Source organism: Myotis yumanensis, unplaced genomic scaffold, assembly GCF_028538775.1.
Source record: "Myotis yumanensis isolate MYYU_CA2020_CCGP unplaced genomic scaffold, mMyoYum1.0.hap1 SCAF_2, whole genome shotgun sequence".
NCBI classification, from domain to species: Eukaryota; Metazoa; Chordata; class Mammalia; order Chiroptera; family Vespertilionidae; genus Myotis; species Myotis yumanensis.
Genome location: NW_027223753.1, coordinates 209,057,537 through 209,078,588, shown reverse-complemented (window position 1 = coordinate 209,078,588; position 21,052 = coordinate 209,057,537). Strand labels below are relative to the sequence as shown.

General features: G+C 44.8%; 1 protein-coding gene across 3 annotated transcripts in view; it reads left to right on the top strand.

The window, feature by feature from the left end:
* TRAPPC10 (trafficking protein particle complex subunit 10) overlaps window positions 1-21,052 on the top strand; it is a 78,650-nt gene that overhangs the window by 31,980 nt on the left and 25,618 nt on the right. For 2 of the 3 annotated variants that reach the window (XM_070407097.1, XM_070407096.1), the window contains exons 7-13: window positions 908-1,155; window positions 14,170-14,316; window positions 15,163-15,277; window positions 16,331-16,407; window positions 17,420-17,511; window positions 19,734-19,874; window positions 20,421-20,533. In XM_070407097.1, the coding sequence (XP_070263198.1) occupies window positions 908-1,155; window positions 14,170-14,316; window positions 15,163-15,277; window positions 16,331-16,407; window positions 17,420-17,511; window positions 19,734-19,874; window positions 20,421-20,533 (933 nt within the window). The remainder of the gene's footprint in view (window positions 1-907; window positions 1,156-14,169; window positions 14,317-15,162; window positions 15,278-16,330; window positions 16,408-17,419; window positions 17,512-19,733; window positions 19,875-20,420; window positions 20,534-21,052) is intronic. The other variant, XM_070407098.1, reaches the window with a different exon arrangement.

Genomic DNA, 21,052 nt, shown 5'->3' with positions numbered 1-21,052 from the left:
GAGGGACTTGCTGGTGTTGGGACTCCAAGGGTCTGACTAGGCACCACACTTAGGGTGCACTCTAACAGCTCTGAGTATAAGTGTAAGTCAGCAAAGGATGCTTTGGGTTGCAATTGGCACTGCAGATACTCAGTAGTGTCAGATGCCCATTATCGAGTTGCTTCCTGACATGAACGTAGAACAAAATGGTTCTAACACCTCTCTTTTGGAGTGAGAAAAATAGATTAAGATTTTTTAATAGAGTTTGAATGACTTGTTATTATAGTTTCTTATGTTTATTTTAAGGTCATATTTGAGTCTTGGGGTTATAAGTTTAAATTGAGAGCATTGTTGGAAATTTTTGACAAGCAAGAATTTTCCTCTCTACTTCCTGTACTCCATCTTCCTTTGCTTAACATCCTTTTCTCTAGGAGCAGGACTCAGGTAGTTGGCATCATTGAGATAGAGACAGTTGAGTAAGGAAAAGAGTGGAGACAAGGAAGACAAAAAGACATGTGTGGCCCCATGAGCAGGCTGCCCTCCGGCCCCAGGAGACCCGCTCCAGCCCAGGCCTCGTGCCTTCCCTCAGAGCTGACTGACCACAGAGCCCACGGCTCCCTCACCCCTCAGCCCAGTCTGACTGCTTCCCCACCTGTCACCACCTTGTGGCATGGTACGATGGAGCCTGTGCCTAGGTCATGTTACCCTGTGCTCACTGTCAAGTGACAAGTCCTGAGTACGGTGCTTGTAAGGACCCCATCCCCGCATCCCAAGACTGGTTCCATGTCAACCGGAAGGGGCGGGCCGGAGCTCAGGGAGTCACTGGGTGATGAGCTGCCCGCCGGTCCCTGAGGTCCCACAGTCCCTCCAGCATCTCAGTGAGGTGAAGGGACCTGTCGTCAGCCTTTCATGATGTGTGTTTGTTTAGATGGTGCCAACTGGCTGACTTTTTTCTGCCAGCCGGTGAAGAGCTGGAATGGATTGACCCTTCGAAAGCCCATAGATATGGAGAAGCGTGAATTGATACAGAGGCAAGAAGCTACCCTATTAGATCTGCGCAGTTACCTGTTTGCTCGCCAGTGCACCCTGCTCCTCTTCCTGCAGAGGCCGTGGGAGGTGGCTCAGCGCGCCCTAGAGCTGCTGCACAGCTGTGTGCAGGAGCTGAAGCTCTTGGAAGTGAGTCGTCTGTTTTCCCAATTTACCCTTTTCTTGACTGTTCACACAGAAATCCCAGACATTGAACTGTTTGTGCTTAGGAAAGAGTTTTCTTTTCTGAATATCCTTAATTTCTTGTATATAATCTGTATAGTTACTTTTTGCATTGATTAATTAATTGCTGGAAAATATAATTTCCGCTCCCAATGTGGTGGAGTTCGTGTTGGCACAAAGCAAGTCTTTTGGATCATTTTCTTAATATAATTTTGAAAGTGGCCTTTGGCTTATTCTCTGGGAGCAGGTCTTCATGATAAAGGTACCCTCCTGATGGACATGCAGGATTAGGTTTTGCAGGTAGATATTTGTTTTATTTCAGAACTGTCTTCGTTTTGTAAGTGAACATGCAGGTAACAGTGTGACACACAGCCTGCTGTGCCATGTTAATTAATAGCACAGAGTTTAATGGAAAGTACATTATGAATACGTGTGTGCATATGTGTGTGAAAGAAACCACTAAGTGAGGCTAAATGTTGATCTATAGTGAAATACTGCCTTTAAAGATGAATTCACCCAGGGCGCCTGAACTCTCTCTGCCTGTAGAATCATAAACATTATTGTGAGAAATCCTAGTTGAATGGGTTCCAGCCATTTAATTTCAGCAGCCTCTTTACCCAGAGAAATGCACTTATGCACGTACACAATGTTATATATTGTTTCAGAGGATTCATAGCACCCAACCCCCACTCCTCAATGAAGAACTAAGTGAGTAGTCTAATTCCACTGCACACATGAAGAAAGTGGGTCTGGAAGTGGTTAGGTGACTTACCCAGTAACATAAGTAGTCACAGAATCAGATCATCCAAGCCAGGTTAGTGCCCTCTGTCCTAGTCCACACCAGCACCCGAGGGGCACAGTTATGAAAGGTCTAAAAGTGTAATATTCCTGTGTTAGGTAAGCCGTGGGCAGGGGTAGCTTTCCTAATATAGGAACTTTTATTTTGTGTGCCCTAGAATACCAAACACAGGCTCAACACGTAGTTTGAAATAATCTCAAGCGATTTAAACTTTTTTAATCCAAATGAAGAGAAATTATTTTAGTTCATTTCTAGAGGAGAAATGCCTAGCCCAGCTGTCATAAACTTGAGAATTTACAAATCTTATCAAATTATTTTCTATCCTCAGACATCTAATCAAACAAATGAGGAAAAGTAACATTTTCCACCTTGAAATGAAATTCTTTGGCTCCCTATAACCAAGTAGCTTTAGATCACCTGCTCTGGCTACTCCGATCTTGCTGTATAGACCTGGGGGCGGGGACTGTGAGTAACCATTCACTAATGAGACAGGCTGTCTGTGCTCACGTGTGCCTCGAGTTTGCCTGATTTATACTAGTCCACTGGGGGAGGGGGAGGTTTATATTAGAGTCCAGGCACGTCCCCTGGTCACTTCATGTGGAACAGCCCTGGGAGGGGTGATCAGGCAGTGCTGTATGGCTCAGGGCAGGCGTGGGAAACCACAGAGTGGTGCGGAGCCCCCCTTTAGCATGGTGCCCAGCTTGTCACAAACTCAAGGATTTAAGAGCCATTCTCAGATTCTCTTTCTTACCTTAGAAAGTTGACCAGTCATAGCATGGCTGCCAACCTGCAGAGAGGAGGGGAGGCATTGCCAGAGCCAATGGAACAGGCGGCCTGAGGGCCAGTCCTCTGGTGGGGCTGCTGGCCCTGGGAGGGAGCTGGCAGGGCAACCACTTCCTTCTTCTCTTGCCCTCTTGTCCCCTCCAGGCCTTCTGAAGCTGGAAGGCGAGGGAGCCCCCTGATGCGTCACACATGACAGCAGGGGGGAGTGTGGGCGGGGACATCCAGCTCAGAACAGGATGTGTCATCGCGCACTGGTGTCTTTGTCCCGGCCTGGATCCCTTGTCATTGCGGTGTGTCCTGACACGCAGGTGGGTTGCACCACAGCACACTCACCTCCTGTCAGCTCTCCCAGCGCAGAGCAGGCTTTGCCCACCTTAGCTGTCTTCGGAGTCCGGTCATGCCTCTGGCCATTGTGGAAGGAATGGAATCAGGCGAGTGATGCCCTGGGAAGAGACGTGCGAGGCATCGTGGTGTGGGCCTTGAGTGCCGTGGCAGAGTGTGTGGAAGTCGCATGTCGGCAGATGTGACGGGCTCTCGGGCTCCTCTCCTCCACTGGGCAGTGCACCCTGTGCTGTTGTCAGGATGCCGCCTGCACTGGGGTGTGTTATCCCTGGCTCCTTTATTCTTTGGATGAAAAATGGTCATTGCTGTCGTGTTATTTCCCCGAGTGGAGGCTGTCCCCACTTTTAATCATGTTTATTGTGCTCTTTTGCGCGTTTCTGGTTCTTCACCGTCCCTTTATCGGGGTGGACCAAGGCTGAATGGGACCTCACGGCGAGGACACACCACCTGCTGTTTGCTCTCAGTGTCTCCTTCCTCAGGACCCAGCTGTTCCTGCTCTCACGCCACCCATGCCAGCAGCTGTTGTGTGACTACGCCGTCGCTCGGATTCCCCACGACCTCCATGTCTGTACAAGGCACCCGGCCCCTGAAGTCAACCGTGTCCGTGACATTTCCTGGGGCTTCCCTCGCTGGGTGCTTGCCTGCTGTGCGCACACATTGACCTGAATGCATAGACCTGACTGCCATCCACTTGCAGGGCTTCTGGGGAGCTGCTTTCTCTGCAGAAGCGCTTTCCTCTCTGCCAGCAGGTTGATGGCAGTGTCGTTGGTGTCCCTGGTGAGGCTTGAGGACACGGGCGGTGCCAACGTCTGCATTTGCAGGCCCTGCACCCTTCCCGCTGGGTCCTGACGCAGGTACTTGGCTTTGAGCTCGCTCTTTCTCCACGAGATGGAGGCAGACCGCAGCTGCCATTGGGTTGTGAGGACCCATAGGTACCACGTGTACAGGGAGTGTGGCACGGGCTGGGCACATCACCACGCTCCTCCAAGCCAGGTCTTAGCATGACCCTCCTTATCCCTGTCTTCTTGAGCATTTCTTTCAAGCGATAGAGTTCCCTGTACACTTATGTGTCAGCTTTCTCCTAAGACTGTAGAGGTCATGTGACACTGTCAGCATGAAATTATTCTTTCAGCTTTCTCTTCTAAGATTCTTTCTGGCCTAAGTGGTTTGGCTCAGTGGATAGAGCGCCGGCCTGGGGACCGAAGGGTCCCAAGTTCGATTCCAGTCAAGGGCATGTACCTTGGTTGCCAGCACATCCCCAGTAGGGAGTGTGCAGGAGGCAGCTGATTGATGTTTCTCTCTCATCAATGTTTCTAGCTCTCTATCCCTCTCCCTTCCTCTCTGTAAAAAAATTAATAAAATATATTTTTTTTAAAAAAGATTCTTTCTGCAGGGGGAGGATTGTTATATCTTACACTAGAGGCCCGGTGCACCCATTCGTGCACGGGTGGGGGCCGGCTGGCAGAGGGGAGGGGCTGCAGGCAATTGGTGGGTCGGCCCTGTCCCCTGGTCGAACTCCCAGTGGAGGCGACAATTTGCATATTAGCCTTTTAGTATATAGGATGTTTTGCAGTTGGCAGTTAACTTGGAAAGTTTATTCTTAGAGTTTCTTTTAAAATTGTTTGGAAACATTCAAAGGTCAAAAGACTCAAAAATATTTCCATATTTTGTACACATGATTCTACTCTCAAAATCAGACTCCCTGCCCTGTGCTGGGCTGGCTTTCTGGGGGCTGTTTTTCATCGTCAGGGCAGGGGCCAGGGGCAGTGTTGAGCTTTGGCTCTGAAGCGCGGGCTGAGAGCTCAGAGCGGCGGCAGCACTGGTGGGGCAGCTGTGGGGCCAAGGCGGAGGCTCGGCCAGTGTGAGGCTAGACTAGTGTGTGGCTCTTCAGGGTTAGGCTGACGCTGCTAACCTTTTGAAGCCCAAGCCTAAGTATTGCAACGACTGTGCGCTCCTCATTGCGACATCTCCAGCAGGACATGCTGCACACACTTGCTTCTGTGACTTGGGAGGCCTGTCCTGGTAGCTTCGAGGTCGATGTATCAGTTGATTTAAGTGTCTCCTTTGAGAGGGTCCTTTTTCTGATTCACGAGAGCAATGGTTTGGGAAGTGGGAGGGAATGATGGTGTCCACGTTCACCCCTTTGATTAGAGCTTCAGTGATGGGGTGTCAGAACCGCACTGACCAGACAGCAGATAGTCATCTCCTCGGCACTGCAGAGCATGAAAGTCAAGGCATGTCAGCCGAGCTTGCAGAAAAGAGTTTACATAATGGAAAGGGGGGATTCTGAGAATAAGCAAGTCATCTTTTCTGTCAAACAGTTTAGGCCAGTGATGGTGAACCTTTTGAGCTCGGCGTGTCAGCATTTTGAAAAACCCTAACTTAACTCTGGTGCCGTGTCACATACAGAAATTTTTTGATATTTGCCACCATAGTAAAACAAAGACTTATATTTTTGATATTTATTTTATATATTTAAATGCCATTTAACAAAGAAAAAATGAGTTCGTGTGTCACTTCTGACATGCGTGTCATAGGTTCGCCATCACTGGTTTAGGCAGCCGCCATTTTGGCCCCGTGACTGGCAGCTCCCCTGGGGGCCACCATCTTGAAACGGCAAAGGTCAACCCCTCCCTTTGCATTAGCCAATCTCGAAAGACTGTGCGTCTGAGCTCCAGTCAAGAGTGAGGGACAGGTCACCTGTGGCAGGATTACAAAGCCTAGCGGACCGCCCACTCAGTGTGCGTGTGCTCCCAGACCACGTGCATGCACACCCTCCTGCAGGAGGAGAGACATTTGCCTTGCAAAAATCAAAAATAAAAATAAGTAAAGTATCTTTGAGAGGAAGGGGCATATGCCATGGGAATAAGCCTCATCTCTGTGGTTGGGCCTAGAGTCCCACCCAGGGGTCCTGGGTAAGAGCCTGGGGCCATCTCCCCTGATTGAAAATGGAAATTGTACTTATCCCACACAGCTTAGGGAGGAAGTTACATCAGCTCTGGGAGGGTTCACATAACTCCACTTCAGAGGATTTGTTTTTTCTACAGCAGTAAAAAATTTGCCTTCTATTTACCAAAAATTAATTATATCCTCTGTATACGTTTGGAAGGTACGGACAAGCACACAGAAGGAAGTGTCATGCTTACTGACAGCAGGAGGTCCCCTTGTGGCCTCCGCTCTAGAGGAGCTGCTGTCCCGTCATTCTGTCCTGCTCTGAGCAGGCTGCTCGTACATCATCTCAACGCCACATGGTCATACAAGTAGGAACACTAGTTCAAGGATACACTGTTCTTTTTTTAAAATATATTTTATTGATTTTTTACAGAGAGGAAGAGAGAGAGAGAGAGAGAGTTAGAAACATCAAGGAGAGAGAAACATCGATCAGCTGCCTCCTGCACATCTCCCACTGGGGATGTGCCCGCAACCCAGGTACATGTCCTTGACCGGAATCGAACCTGGGACCTTTCAGTCCACAGGCCAACGCTCTATCCACTGAGCCAAACCGGTTTCGGCAGATACACTGTTCTTAAAGTATTTAACATAAACCCTCAGGTGGCCTTCCAGAAAGATCTCCCCAATTCAGTTACACCAGCAATGCCTGTTTTCTAATCTTTACCAAACTGGTAAGTGAGAACAACAGAAGGAAGGTATTTTCTAGGAGGCCATTACGTGTTCGTCCAGTGACTGTCCAAATGATTTTTTCTTAATGTGTCCGCCTTGGCACTGACTTGCCTTTTATCCACATAGGTTGTGATTATGCTCACAGACAGGGTAGGACCAGCAGGATCAGGACCCCTCAGGATCCTAGAAGAGCTACCCATTGCAGAGACTGGCAGGAGCCATGCATGAGAGGCCATCGCAGCCAGTTGGCCACATTGTGAGCAGGGGCTGTGGATGGTAGAAGCGTCCAGGTTAAACTGGAGAAAATGGACAAGGTGGGCTGCCATTCAGGCTGGCTGGCTGGGGTAGGTGTCCCAGGGTTTGAGCCTAGCAGAGGACAGAAGCAGAGGTGTGGTTGAAGGTTAAGTCGGGTCAGCAAGTACTTGCTGTGTACTAGGTCCTCTGCTGGGCTCCTCAGTGGGTACCTGGAAGCTGTTGTGACCTTGAGCCACGAGGATCTGAGCTGGAAGAGTAGTGGGAGTGGACAGGAGGAGGAGATCAGTGCAAAGAAAGGGTGCTGCTGAGGAAGAAGTATGAGTTGATGGCTGTAGGAAGAGATAAATGGCTACCAAGCATCCTTGGAGAAACAGGTGATCACCTGCCAGACACTGTGGTAAACACGGGTGGGAGGATAGGGACACACATGAGGAAGAAACCCATAGTTGAGTGCTCTGAGCAGGCATGTACCCAGGTCGTCAGGGCCCAGTGTCAGAGCCGGATGGTAAGAGAAGGATCTTAGGAGGGGGTCAGGAATGGAGAAGCAGCTGTGCATGGGCGCTTCTGTTTAGTTTAGTAAATGTTTGTGCAGCGCCTATGTGTGCTTAGGAAGGTTTCTAGAGGTGGTCTTATATGAGCTAGATTTTACTTTATTTTATTTTTATTTGAGCTAGATTTTAAGATTCATTTGGCCAACAAATACTCACCAAGCACCCATTTTGTGCCAAGCAAGCATTTATTCTAGGCACCGTGTTTTTAGCAGAGAGCAAGACAGACCAAACCCTCACCCTGTGGAGCTTTTGTTTAATGGAATGAGTAGATTGTAGATGTGGCTTGTGGTGGCCAGTGCAAGAGTTCATTTCAGGCAGAGAAAACGATGTTTTATGTAAGGAACTATGAAGGATCTTAGTCTTGTTAGAACTTAAGGGGTGAGGCAGGGTTTGGAAGTGCAGGCAACAGAGGTACTGGAAGTGCATCTTGAAGGTTATGAAAGTGCTTGTGTGTCATTTTGAAGGTTGGATTTTATTCTAGAGCTGGGAGGGAGCCATTTTGAGGTGAGGGTGTCATGAAAGGTGTTAGGACCAGGTAGGGTAGAGGGCAGAGAGGGTGAGGAATTAGATGGAGGGAGGGAGAAGACTTAGAGACTTCTAGTGTAATCCAAGGATGAGGTTCTGTACTAAGGAAGTAGAGTTTATTTTAAATAAGTGGGTTCAAGAAAAATTTATTCCATGAATAAATTGTTGATCAACCTAATAGGTCTATAATAATAAAAGCATAATATGCTAATTAGACCGGACATCCTTCCGGCTTCCGGGGCTTCGAGGGAAGCTTGGGTCCCGGGTGCCAGAGGGAAGCCGGTGCTGGCAGCTGGGGAAGGAAGGCCTACTCTTGCACAAATTTTGTGCATTGGGCCTCTGGTGTAAAAATAAGTCTTGATCTCACACCATGCACAGTTAATTTCCGGTGGAGTTTTTTACCTAAACATGAAAAATAAATAAAACTTCTAGAAGACAGTATGGGAGAATGTTCTTCTCGACCTGGAGGTTAGCAAATGTTTCTCAAATATGACCAAAAGACACTAACTATAAAGGAAGAGAGTGACACGCTGGACTGCATGGAGATCAGACTCTTCATCAGTAGGTACCACTGCGTGAGGGAGGGGCAAGCACAGAGTGGAGGAGTGTTAGCAGAATGTGTGGTTAGGAAGGACCCTTACCCAGAATACACAGAGAGCTCCCACAAATCATGTAAAAAACACTGACAGATCAGTAGAAAAATAGGCAAAAGAGGATATCCAAATGGTCAATAAGCACATGAATCAGTTAATCACAGTGAAATGCAAACAAAAGCCAAAAACCACCCCCTCCCCCCTAGGACATCCTGGCTAAAATGGAAAGGCTTGACAGGTGCCAGCGAGAGGGCAGGACACTGACCACGTTCATGATGAGGAGGAGGAGGGTGATTGGTGCCACCACTTTGGAAAGCTACACACACACCCTGGTGTACAGAAACACATACATGTGTGTGCCCAAAGGCACATGCAGAATGCTCATGGCAGCATTATTCAATTGCTAGAAAATGGAAATAACCCAGATGTCCATCACGTCCAAGGAATATAGCCACTGCGATAGGTTGAGGCCATGGAAGGCATCCAGCAGTGGAAACGGGCGAACTTGTAGTGGGCAAACATCACCCACGTGAAGTGGAGCTAAAGAAGTCAGACACAAGAATGTGTATTTGATTTCTGTGCCGGGCCAGCTCAGCCAAGGGTTCGGTGAACCTGAGGGGGGACAGCAAAGGATGTAGAAAAGACAGACAAAGAGAATAAGCTGGGTGGATCTCCTGTGCCTGGCTAAGCCCACAGAGAGAGAGATCCAGACAGCAAGCTGAGCCTTTATTTTATAGCCAGAGGTAAACAAGGTAGTGGTCACCATAGTTCAATGTTCTTGTGAGTTTCATTTATTTTGGCAGGGGCTTGCTGCACCTCCCCATAGTCCATTAGCTACCCAGATAAGATCTAGGGAGCCTCATAAGGTCAAGCCTAATTATGCTAAGAGGGCTGTGCCCCCTAAGCTGGGACTTGTTTGTGGCTTTGCCAAGAACAGTCTGCCATGAGGGTTGGTTGGCCAGTGAGGGTTTGTGAAGGTGATGGTGACGGACAGGGAGCTCAAATGGGGCAGGTGGGATGTTGGAGTTCACTTAGGACACTGTTTTTCAGTATTTGGGTTATATATGTATATGCTAGTATATATAAAAAATACAGGTTTAACAGAAAAAGGATAAAAAGAACACCTTTAATTTTAGGCTTTGAAAGTGGAAAAATAGCTCTTGTGGTTACTGATGATACCAGTGTTGAGAGAGGAGGTGGATTTTAAGAAAACTAAAGAACATGGATTAAGATATTAGTTTAATAACTCTGTTGTTCACAAAAGTGGTTATCCAAATGGCCCAGTCTGGAAGCGTGCTCAGCATCCTTCTTGTTAGGGAACATGAATTGCCAAGAGTCTCAGCCTGCTGCCCTGGTCCAAGTGAGACGACAGAGCCCAGAGCCCTGCTGGGTGGGCCCGGGCCTGAGTGGAGCAGAGCCTCGCTCTCTGTCCTACACCTCTACCACTCCTGGACTGGCTCCCTGAGGTGGGCTTGCTGTAATTTAAATAGGTTTAAGCTTGTTCTAGTGATTACTTGTTACCATGGCTGCTGAACAACCACTGTTTTCCAGTTTATGGGACTTTGAAAAAATTCTCAAACTCTACTGTAATGGATAAAGTAACATTTTAAAAAGATTGACAGTACCAAATTTTAGTGAGCATACAGAAAAATTGGAACTTGAGTGTGATGGGATGTGTGTACATTGATACAGCACTTTGGAAAACTCTTTGGCAGTGTCTGCTAAAGCTTACACGTGCTTGCCTTGTGACTCAGCACTCCCATTCCTAGGTACCCAAGAAAAATGGGCCCAACCAGAAAACGGGATGGCACTATGCAGAGCAGCTGGTGACCTAGCAGGGGCTCTGACTGTGGTTAACTTCCTGGGAATAAAGTTGGTGCAACTATGTTCCTAGGCAACACGGCTTATGATCAGTCACCTTTGATTAGTAGACTGTGTCTGAACTGGGAGACTGGAAACCTGACCGTGAGGCCGTGCTCCTGGGCCACCTCACTGCTGTGTGCAGCTGTTATAGGAGGTAGGGGCTCCGTGGACCACAAGGTTTCATGAGGGACCCAATGCCAGGATTGCCTGCCTCCTCTGTGAGTAGCTGAGCACTGGGACAGGGGTCTTCTGGGTCTGAGAAGGCTCCCTCCTCCAGAGTGAGGAAAGCATTGCAAATAGTCTTATCTGTAGGAGCCAAACCCTCAAAGCAACCGAAATGCCTGTCAGCAGGGGGATGGACGAAGAAACTGGCAATGGAGAAAGGCCTGACACCCCGCAGTAAAGCACCACCTGCTGCGATAGGCCCTGAAAAGCTGAGCTGTGCTGACACTATATTGAGGGAAAGATGCCACGTGCAGAAGAGCTCATGCTGTGTGACTCGGTTTATGTGAAGTTCAACAGTCAGGCAGAAGGCATTACTGGTGACAGAGTCTGAATAGGGGAGTGGGTATCGACTGGGAAAGGGGGCTGGAGGGAACCTTTCAGGATAATGGAAATGGTCTGTTTCTTAATTTGAGTGGTAGTGACAGATGTGTCCTTGAGCTCTAAACTTGGGATTTGTGCCCTTTACATACCTTGCTGTATGTATTTTGTAACTTTTTTTAAGTAATGGGAAAGGTATTACTACAATCATATTTTAAATAAGTAAGTTTCACTAAACTTTCCAAAATTCTTAGGTGACCCATGACTGAAGTTCTGGCTGCCGTGGAGCCCAGCTCTGCCCGGCCATTGAAATGTATGGAGAAGAAACTGGCTCATTGGTCACTTTGGGGTGTTTAGTTGGGGTCTGGTTGGGAGCCCAGATGGACGCACGCAAATGAGTGGCAATGTAAGAGTTAGATGGCACCGAGAAGCAGCAGATCACAGGTGTCGTAAGATGCCATGTGGCATACCAATTTATGTTCCGATGTCTTTCAGTGAAAACTTAAATTTAAACTGGGTATCATAGGAAATGTAGGAGGCTGTGAAAGTCTCTGGAAATAGGGCCAATGAGCGTTCTGCAGTTCCTGAGCAGCCTTGGTGCAGGAGCCAGCAGTGCGCAGCGTGCAGGAGCACGGGTGTGTGGGACTTCCAACCGGGCAGGAATGGCTGGAGGCTTCAGGTTCCAGTTAGTAAAACCAGTGCTGCGTCTGGACAGGAGGACAGAGCACCTCAAGGCGTCGTGTTTGTGTCAGCGTGCTGTCCATCTGCTGGGTTTGACTTCCTCCAGGTTGGAAGTTGAGGCTTCAGCTTCGGCCATTAGAAAAGCTGCTGCTAACTGACGGTGTTATTTTGTACACACTGTTCTTCAGATTTACAAGTGGTACTTGCTCTTTGTAGAAAATAAATAAGCCAAAAAAAGCTATGCTGTAACCTTTTCACAAAGTGGCCTACTGTTCCCACCACAGCGTGTGACTCGATTCTTTCTCTGCACACACACATGTGCCACATAGGGGAGGGTGCAGCCTGGTGCCGGAGACTGGCTGGCCTGCCCCTGGCTGCTGGTACAGGTGTTCGCCTCTCTGAGCTCCCTGCTGTGGCTCCTGGGTTTCCTCGGACCCCTCTAAGTCACAAGACGCTTAAAGCGCTGTGTAGAGCCCTACAGTGTCCCTGTCCTTCATCCTCCCTGGCAAACAGCCTGTGTTGCCTGAGGAACTGTGTCCACAGGATTGGTACCTGTGTGATGGTGTCTTGTGAAGTGTAAGTGCCCAGATTGCCTGACAGCTTAGAACCAGGAGGCCCTGGTTTGACTGGGAAGGGAGGAGCGTGCTCTGTCCCAGAGCTGCGTCCTGCAACGGCTTTTCTGTGCATCCCTTGGGTGTGGTCCATTGTCTGGGCGAGAAAGTTGTACCACTTTATGAATGTACCTTCTGATCACGTGATTTTTTTCTGTGCTGATTTTTCTTTTCAAAGGCTCTAAGTAGTTTATCTCATGTTTTAGAGACTAAGCAAATTAGTTTTGATAGGACCGCTTAATGGCCCTTTCTTGTTCTGTCTTTTATTTGTGCTCAGGGTATGCTGAAGGAGTCCTTACATAAGTCAGTTTCATCAGCATTGTGCAGCCCTTCCCTCATCAGCTGACAGATAATTACTTTCTAGGTTCCCTTTTTTTAATGCTCACCCGAGGATATGTTTTTTTCATTGACTTTTGAGAGACAGGAAGGGGGAGAGAGAGAGAAACATTGGTTGGTTGTCTCCCATACATGCCCCAACCGGGGATCAAACCCACAACCTAGGTATATTCCCTGACTGGGAATTGAACCCGCAATCTTTTGGTGTATGAGATGATGATCCAACCAATTGAGCCACCCAGTCAGTGCTAGGTTCCCATTTTGAATGGCACCAATGACCATCTCACTAGAACTGGGGTGCCAATTGTGAGATACCTCATAATGTTAGCGCCGCCAAGAAAGCAGCACTGCCAACTGTGAGTGTCAAGATGCCATTGATTGTGAGACACTTTCCAATTTCAGAGATGCTAAAACGTGAAAAAGTACCTTTTAGAGTTGATCATATGCATTAAATACTTTTGCATAATATCACATTTGTTTTGTTTTTTTAATGGAACAGCTCAAATATATACAGAAGTAGAGAGGATAATATAATGAACTTCTAGGTACCCATCACTAGCTACAACAGTCCCCAACCAGAACGTGGTCAATTTTTTAAGTCTAGTTTTATTTTTTTAATATGTCTTTATTGATTTTAAAAAGAGGAAAGGAGAGAGGTAGAGAGATAGAAACATCCACGAGAGAGAAACATAGATTGCTGCTTCCTGCATGCCACCTACTGGGTATTGAGCCAGCAACCCAGGCATGTGCCCTGACTGGGAATCGAACCATGACCTCTTGGATCATGGATTGATGTTCAACCACTGAGCCACGCTAGTTGGGCGGGTGGTCAATTTTTATGTCATCTAAGTCCCTGTCTGCTTTCTCCTGAGTTATTTTTTCAGCAAGTCCTAGATATCATGTCTTGTTTGTGTGTAAATATTTCGGTGTGTATCTAATCAACAGGAGCTCTTTTTTAGAAACATGATCACCTAAAAAAATTAACAGTAATTCTTAAGTATCATCTAATATTTACTTAATATTTAGATTTCTAGTATTGAATATGATCTTTCTAAAATGTGACCCAGCGGTCATCTGAGATCTTAGTTTCTTTTCTTTGTAATATGTGCTCTTCGAACCCAGGTATGACCAGGTTGCAAATTTAGAGTGATGCTAGTTGGCCTTCTTGTAGGATTCTTTTCTTCATAAGCTTTAAAAACTCTGTGAGTGAAGGGTATATCCCTACCAAATCACTCATCAACATCTGAAATATAGAACCAAATCAGGTATTTGGACATAGATCACTTCGTTCTCTTTGGACGTGAACTGATATAATTATTGTTATTGTCCCCTTTTTCTTTCCTGTAGCTTGGCAGGTGACAGCACCAGTAGGCTGGGTAGCTGCTTGAAGGGACAGACTAGAACGTGTGGGTTTGCGTGCTTTCCCTGAGTGCCCTCCTCATGTGCCCTCCTCACGTGCCCGCTCTTGTACCCCCCAGGTCTCCGTCCCGCCTGGCGCACTGGACTGCTGGGTGTTTCTAAGCTGTCTGGAGGTGTTGCAGAGGATAGAAGGCTGCTGTGATCGGGCGCAGATAGACTCGAACATTGCCCACACTGTGGGTTTATGGAGCTATGCCACGGAAAAGGTAACTGCCCCTGAATGCAGACGTGGGCATTGTCTGTGAGCTGTGCCTCTCAGGGGTGGATGGACTAAGCCAGTGATGGCGAAACTTTTGGGCTCGGCGTGTCAGCATTTTGAAAAACCCTAACTTAACTCTGGTGCCGTGTCACATATAGAAATTTTTTGATATTTGCAACCATAGTAAAACAAAGACTTAAATTTTTTATATTTATTTTATATATTTAAATGCCATTTAACAAAGAAAAATCAACCAAAAAAATGAGTTTGCGTGTCAGAGGTGTCATAGGTTCGCCATCACTGGACAAAGCTGTTTGGAGAAGTGTTGTTCACTCAGTCACTATATGGGTTCTAGTTACTTTAGGGCGTGTCTGGATTAAATGGTTCCTACTTGTACCACTTTATTCAGCACAGATTAAACACTTGTTATACTTGTGCTGAAGGTGTGGTTCTCTGTCAGCAATTTTGGGGGATGGGGTCTACAAAGAAGGATGAAGTGTGAAACGTGAGAAATGCAGCGTGGTCCCGTGTGTGCAGCACGAGGGCCTGCTGGAGTGGGGTCATAGGGATGCAGATTGAGCGGGAGGCCTTGAAAACTTGGGAGAGCGTAAGCAGGTGCATGGCGTAAGCTGAGAATTACGAACTTCAGAGCCACTCTGAGAATTACTGTGTTGAAGGTAGGAATGTGAATGATCCCAATAAGTATATCTTTATATCCAGATAAGAATTATTTAGATGGAAAGCTAAATTTTTTTCTAAAATTTAGTTGGGTTTTAATTTTTATATTTAAATGTATAAGTTCTCTGCTGAGTCTTATGGCAAATTAAGTGAAATTGTGGGTTTATCTCAACAGCTAAAATCTTTGGGCTACCTGTGTGGACTTGTGTCAGAAAAAGGACCTAACTCAGAAGACCTCAATAGGACAGTTGATCTTTTGGCAGGTTTGGGAGCGGAGCGACCTGAAACAGGTACTTTCTGAGATGCACTTGTGCACGTAGTGCAGTGGAAACTAATAAAATGTAGGTTGTAAGTTGGCACATGTAACTCAAGTTCTAACAATATAATTACCATTTAGGAAATTGTACTCATTAATAGCTGACTAGATATTTTACCTTTTAGTAACATAAAGAAATGTTAGAACTTGTTTAAGAAATTGTTGGAAGATTTCTCAAAACTGTGTCTGAGCTTCTCACAGGCTTACATGAGCTGATTATGACTTTACAACCCATGTGACATTTAAATGCACCAATTTCCCTGTGAATTACTAAATAATCTAGTGTTCTAACAGTACGACCAGACAAATGATTTTCCTCAGTAAATTACTCCTAGGTAATAAAAACACTTGGAAGGGAGCGTTACTAGTTCCTGTGGGTACAAGTATAGTGATGAATATGATTTAGCATAAAAGGGACAGACTCCTAATAGTTTGTCCCTGTTATCCAAGAACTGAAAGGACTACTAAATTGAATACATTTACAAGGGAAAATGTATAATATTGCTCTGTCTCACCCAGAGACCAGCTCAGGTCATTTGGCAATATGTAATTCATTGGAGGATTTGTAATATATACTTTAAAAAATCCTAGCCCTGATCGGTTTGGCTCAGTGGATAGAGCGTCGGCCTGTGGACTCAAGGGTCCCGGGTTTGATTCCGGTCCAGGGCATGTACCTTGGTTGCAGGCACGTCCCCAATGGGGAGTGTGCAGGAGGCAGCTGATTGATGTTTCTGACTCTCTATCCCTCTCCTTTCCTCTCTGTAAAAAATCAATAAAATATTTTTTTAAAAAATTCTAATCTCAAAGCTTTTTAAAAAAATTATATGAAGGGTTTAGACTATTTCATGCATTTATTAATTGGACAAGAATATAGGTAATTATGTAGTTTCAGCCTGCACGGCTGTGTTTGTAGTCTCTACAAGTGTCAGGTGAAGTCATCTGCCTGCGGCAGGCACGCGGCCCTGTAAACTCATGTGTCCTGAAATGGTGAAGATGAATAAGGACTTTTATTTCTTTTTTGTTTAAGCCAACACCGCTCAGAGTCCTTATAAGAAACTCAAAGAAGCATTGTCATCAGTAGAAGCTTTTGAAAAACACTATTTAGTAAGTATTTTATATGTTGTTCCCTGTCTACCTGTGACAGAAAACCCAGCTCTAGAAGACTTTTTGCTGCTCTGTGACCTTGTGAATTGGGAATGAGCTGGAATTTGGGACGCCCTTCTTGTTGGCCTTTTCAGTTTCTTTGGTGCCGTAGGGAGTTGTGGGTAAAACCTAGAATAGCTGTTGTTCATTAAATGTTTACTAGTACTCATGGGGCCATACTTAAACTTATCTTCAGACATTTATAAGTTTGTTTAAAATGGCATTGCTAATTCAGTAGAATAGAATTTGTAAGAGAGGATAGTGAATGGTTTTCCATGGACAGAGGAATAATTTGGACTTAAACAGAGTTATTGTGCTTGCTTTTAAAGGATTTAAATTTGGAACCTTACAAAGCAGTATAGGTAGAAGCTGGGTGAGTCAACTGCGTACCTGAGTCATGGTTAACTCAAGAGTATTAGATAGTGGCTTCTAATAGTTTGCCCCTGTTACCTAAAGAGTGAAAAAAAAAAACACTAGAAATGTTACCCATATACAGAAAGTACTTTGACAAGCTAAATATTATATGCCTGCTGAGTTTGTATTTATTTTATTATACTGCTTAATTTTATGTACAAGTTAATGATCTTGTATAAATCACATTATATGCCCTAGCCGGTTTAGCTCAGTGGATAGAGCAAGTCGGCCAGCGGACTGAAGGGTCCAGGTTCAATTCCAATCAAGGGCACATGCCTGAGTTGCCAGCTCCATCCCCAGTAGGGGGCATGTAAGAGGCAGTCAATCAATGATTCTCATTGATGTTTCTATCTCTTCCTCTCTGAAATCAATAAAAATATATTTTAAAGAATAATAAATAAATCACATTATATAAAAACTCAATACAAAAGTAGATGCAAAGTAAAAAATAATGTGTTATTTAATAACTCTTTTGCTTCAGCTTTGGGTAAATAAATGTGGGATGTGTCTAGCATTAAAATTAAAGTACAACATTATGTGGTGTTTTATTTTCCCACAGGATCTGTCCCACGCTACCATTGAAATGTATACAAGTATTGGGAGGATTCGATCTGCTAAGTTTGTTGGAAAGGATCTGGCAGAATTTTACATGTAATTGATTTTCTTTGAATTTCAGATATTTCACACCTGTAGTAAGAAAAGATTTGTTATGTATGGAGTTAATGTGAAGTGTACATATATTTATAGAATGTAAGATTAGAATCTGTTAACCAATCATCATCACTTTTTTCAATTTCTTCTGAAAACCAAATGGAGAGATTTTCAGCTTGTTATTCTTAATAGCTGATACTGATCTTTGCATTCCTTTTATTTAATTAACATAATGATCTTATATAGTATATATAACATTGTACATATGTATTATATGTAAGATATAGTATTATAATTACATTTATTTAGTTAAAGAATTATGAGGAAATATTTAAGATTCTACATCCAGTGTTTACTAAGTTGAAGTGTAGATTCCTAAATATTTTGTTCTATAGCATTTTCTCTAGTTTATGTCAATGCCTCCTAGGAGTTTGAAATCCTGGAGGCCAGTGATGTAAAGTAACTGCATGTATTATGTTGGGAGAGAGGATGACCATGACTGAGTGATGCAAGGAGTATTCCCAGTCTTGCTCCAGCTTTAGACTCAGATTTCACAGGAAAACTCAAGACAGCATATTTCTCATGTGTTTGATAAAACTGGCCTGCCACAAAGGAGAAATCCCGGCTGGCAGTGTCATTGCTATTTGAAAGCATTGGAAAGAAATATGCATTATAAGGGAAAAGATATTTAAGTTTTCTCAAAAGAAATGTGTGTTTGAAATGATATCTTGAAATCTGTAGTACTTTCATTAGGTGAAACACGGAAGAATAATTTATTTCAACTGATTTCCTTCTAAGTGACATTAAGTTTTCCAGCTTTGCTTAGAGCAGCTAGCCAGTTACTGCTTAGCAACAGTCAGGCTGGATTGGCTCTCTTGAGCCTCCATCTAGTGCAGCGGTTCTCAACCTGTGGGTCGTGACCCCTTTGGCGGTCGAATGACCCTTTCACAGGGGTCGCCTAAGACCATCCTGCATATTAGATATTTACATTACGATTCATAACAGTAGCAACATTACAATTATGAAGTAGCAACGAAAATAATTTTATGGTTGGGTCACAACATGAGGAACTGTATTTAAAGGGCCAGAAGGTTGAGAACCACTGATCTAGTGTATTTCAGGAGTAAGTTATTAGTGGAGCAAAGGAGCCGTGTCTGCAGATGCTGTGAGTGGTGCCCAGCTGGACATTAGTCTGCTCTGAGGCCAGGTGCTACAGTGGCTAATCAGACAGTTAGGTCCTGGTTTCACCTTGGCCACATACTAACTAGGTGGCGGGGCCTCCATCTCTGGGGGTTGAAGATTTCCAACTCTAGAATGTAAGAATCTTTGACTAGAGATAGTAACTGAAGAAGTATTGAAGGTTTGGATCTCTTTAAAAAGGGGTGGAATGGGAGAGGACCATAAAAGTGTAGAAAAACTAACACATAATTTGATAGGTTTACATTTTATTTTATTTGAGAATTTGAGAAATGTCATTGCTTCAAGAGTAGGGCAGTAAAAATGGGGTGTCTTCCAAGGATGCCTGTTTAGCCTTAGCCTTTATCATGTGAGTTCGGTGGTCTCAGCCCTTTGGTGAGGGCCAGGGGACCCATGTTGTCATGGAGGCTTTGGCAAGCTCTTGCTAATTATGCTTTCAACTTTGGTTTATTCGGAACATCATGAAGGTTTAAATTCGGAAGATCCTCTCTTGGGTGATAAGTGTTGCTATTAAATTCTTCATAATTCTTTGTAAATCTTGGAAACCTGCTCAGTGCTATTTGCCCAGGCTCCCCTCTTGGTTGGGCCATATAGACTGCTTCCTTATTTCCTATCTTCAGTAGGTAGGTGGCATGAAGCCCTGATTTCGTAGCTTCCTCCCTAACTAGCTATGTACCTTCACCTTCTCTTAGCCTTGGTATTCTTATATGTCAGCTTGAGGTAGTGAACAGTGCCCTCACTTTCTTCTCCTGAGATTCAACTATTAAAGTTCTTCGACTAGTGTATGACGCTGGGCAAGTGGTGTGGGATCATCATCGCCATGAGCCCATTTTCAGGCCCAGTGATGGATTCCTGATCTGGTGCTCTTTCTCAGACCAGGGCATGTCTCAGAGAAGGACTGTCTAAGATGGTACGAAGGTCATTGTGGAGGGCTGGAAAGGGCGGAGAGCAGGTCATGAAAATCATGTCTAAGTTAGTTGATTATCATGAACCATAATGAAAGCTTCTATTTGTTGATTTGCAAGGAAGAAAAAGTCTCCACAGAAGGCAGAAACCTATCTTCAAGGAGCACTGAAGAATTACCTGGCTGAGGGCTGGGCACTGCCTATCACACACACAAGGAAGCAGCTGGCCGAATGTCAAAAACACCTTGGACAGATTGAGAAGTATCCTTTAAGTGTAGCATTTTCACGAAATAGGAAAATTGTTTTTGTTTAAACAGCAACAATGTCTACAATTGAGTGTTTAATAAGCATCTAATAATTAGGAGAGAAAAAGCCAACCTGTACATGGGTACCATGCTAAATATAAGTTAAATGCCTAGTCCTCACATTTGATCTCTGAGTTCCTTAATACGTTAAAAAATAAAAACGTTTTTATTGATTTTTAGAGAGAGAGGAAGGGAGAGGCATAGAACGATACTTTGTTGAGAAACATCACCGATTGACTGCCTCTTGCACACCCCCTACTGGGAATTGAGCCAGCAATCCGGGTATGTGCCCTGACTGGGAATTGAACCTGTGACCTTTTGGTTCTTGAGTCCGTGCTCAACCACTGAGCTGGGCTGAATTCCTAATAATTTAAAAAAAGGAGAGGCGGGGAAATATCTGTTAAATTGCACTTTGAAAGCTCTGGGGCCTGGAGAAGCTGTTTGCATGCAGCACCCCTTGGTATAAGGTCCTCTGTGCTGGCCCTTTGACTCTCCACTCCAGCTACCTTCAGACCAGCAGCCTTTTAGCCAGCGATCATCACTTAACTGAAGAGGAACGAAAATACTTCTGTCAAGAGATACTCAACTTTGCCAGTGAACAGACAGACAGCCCAGGTAAAACTAATGGTTAAAGCTTTTTATTGTGAACATTTTCAATGTTACAGAAAAGTAAAAAGAGTACACAATGTATAATGTATACTAAGCACCTAAATTCAACAACTGCTAACGCTTTGCTGTGTAGCAAACATGTATCTATATATTTCTTTTTACTTTTTTCTTTTTGCTGAACTTTAAAGCAGCCTCAGACCAAGTATAACACTTCACCCTGAAACAGTGTAGCATGGGTCTTGGAGAACAAGGGCAGCCCCCTAACTATGCCCAAATTGACAGGGTTCTAACTTCCTGGTACTCAGTGGCTCAAATTCAAATCTCCTCATGGTTTTTACACATTATTTTTAGTGGAGTCTAATCAGGGATCATATATTACATTTGATTGTTGTATCTGAATTCTCTTTTAACTTAAAAGTTTTTCCCTTCTTTTTTTTTTTTTTCAAGACACTGATCAAAATTTTTTAATGTCACAGCTGTTTTGAGATAGAATTTACATACCATAAAATTCACTGTTTTGCAGTG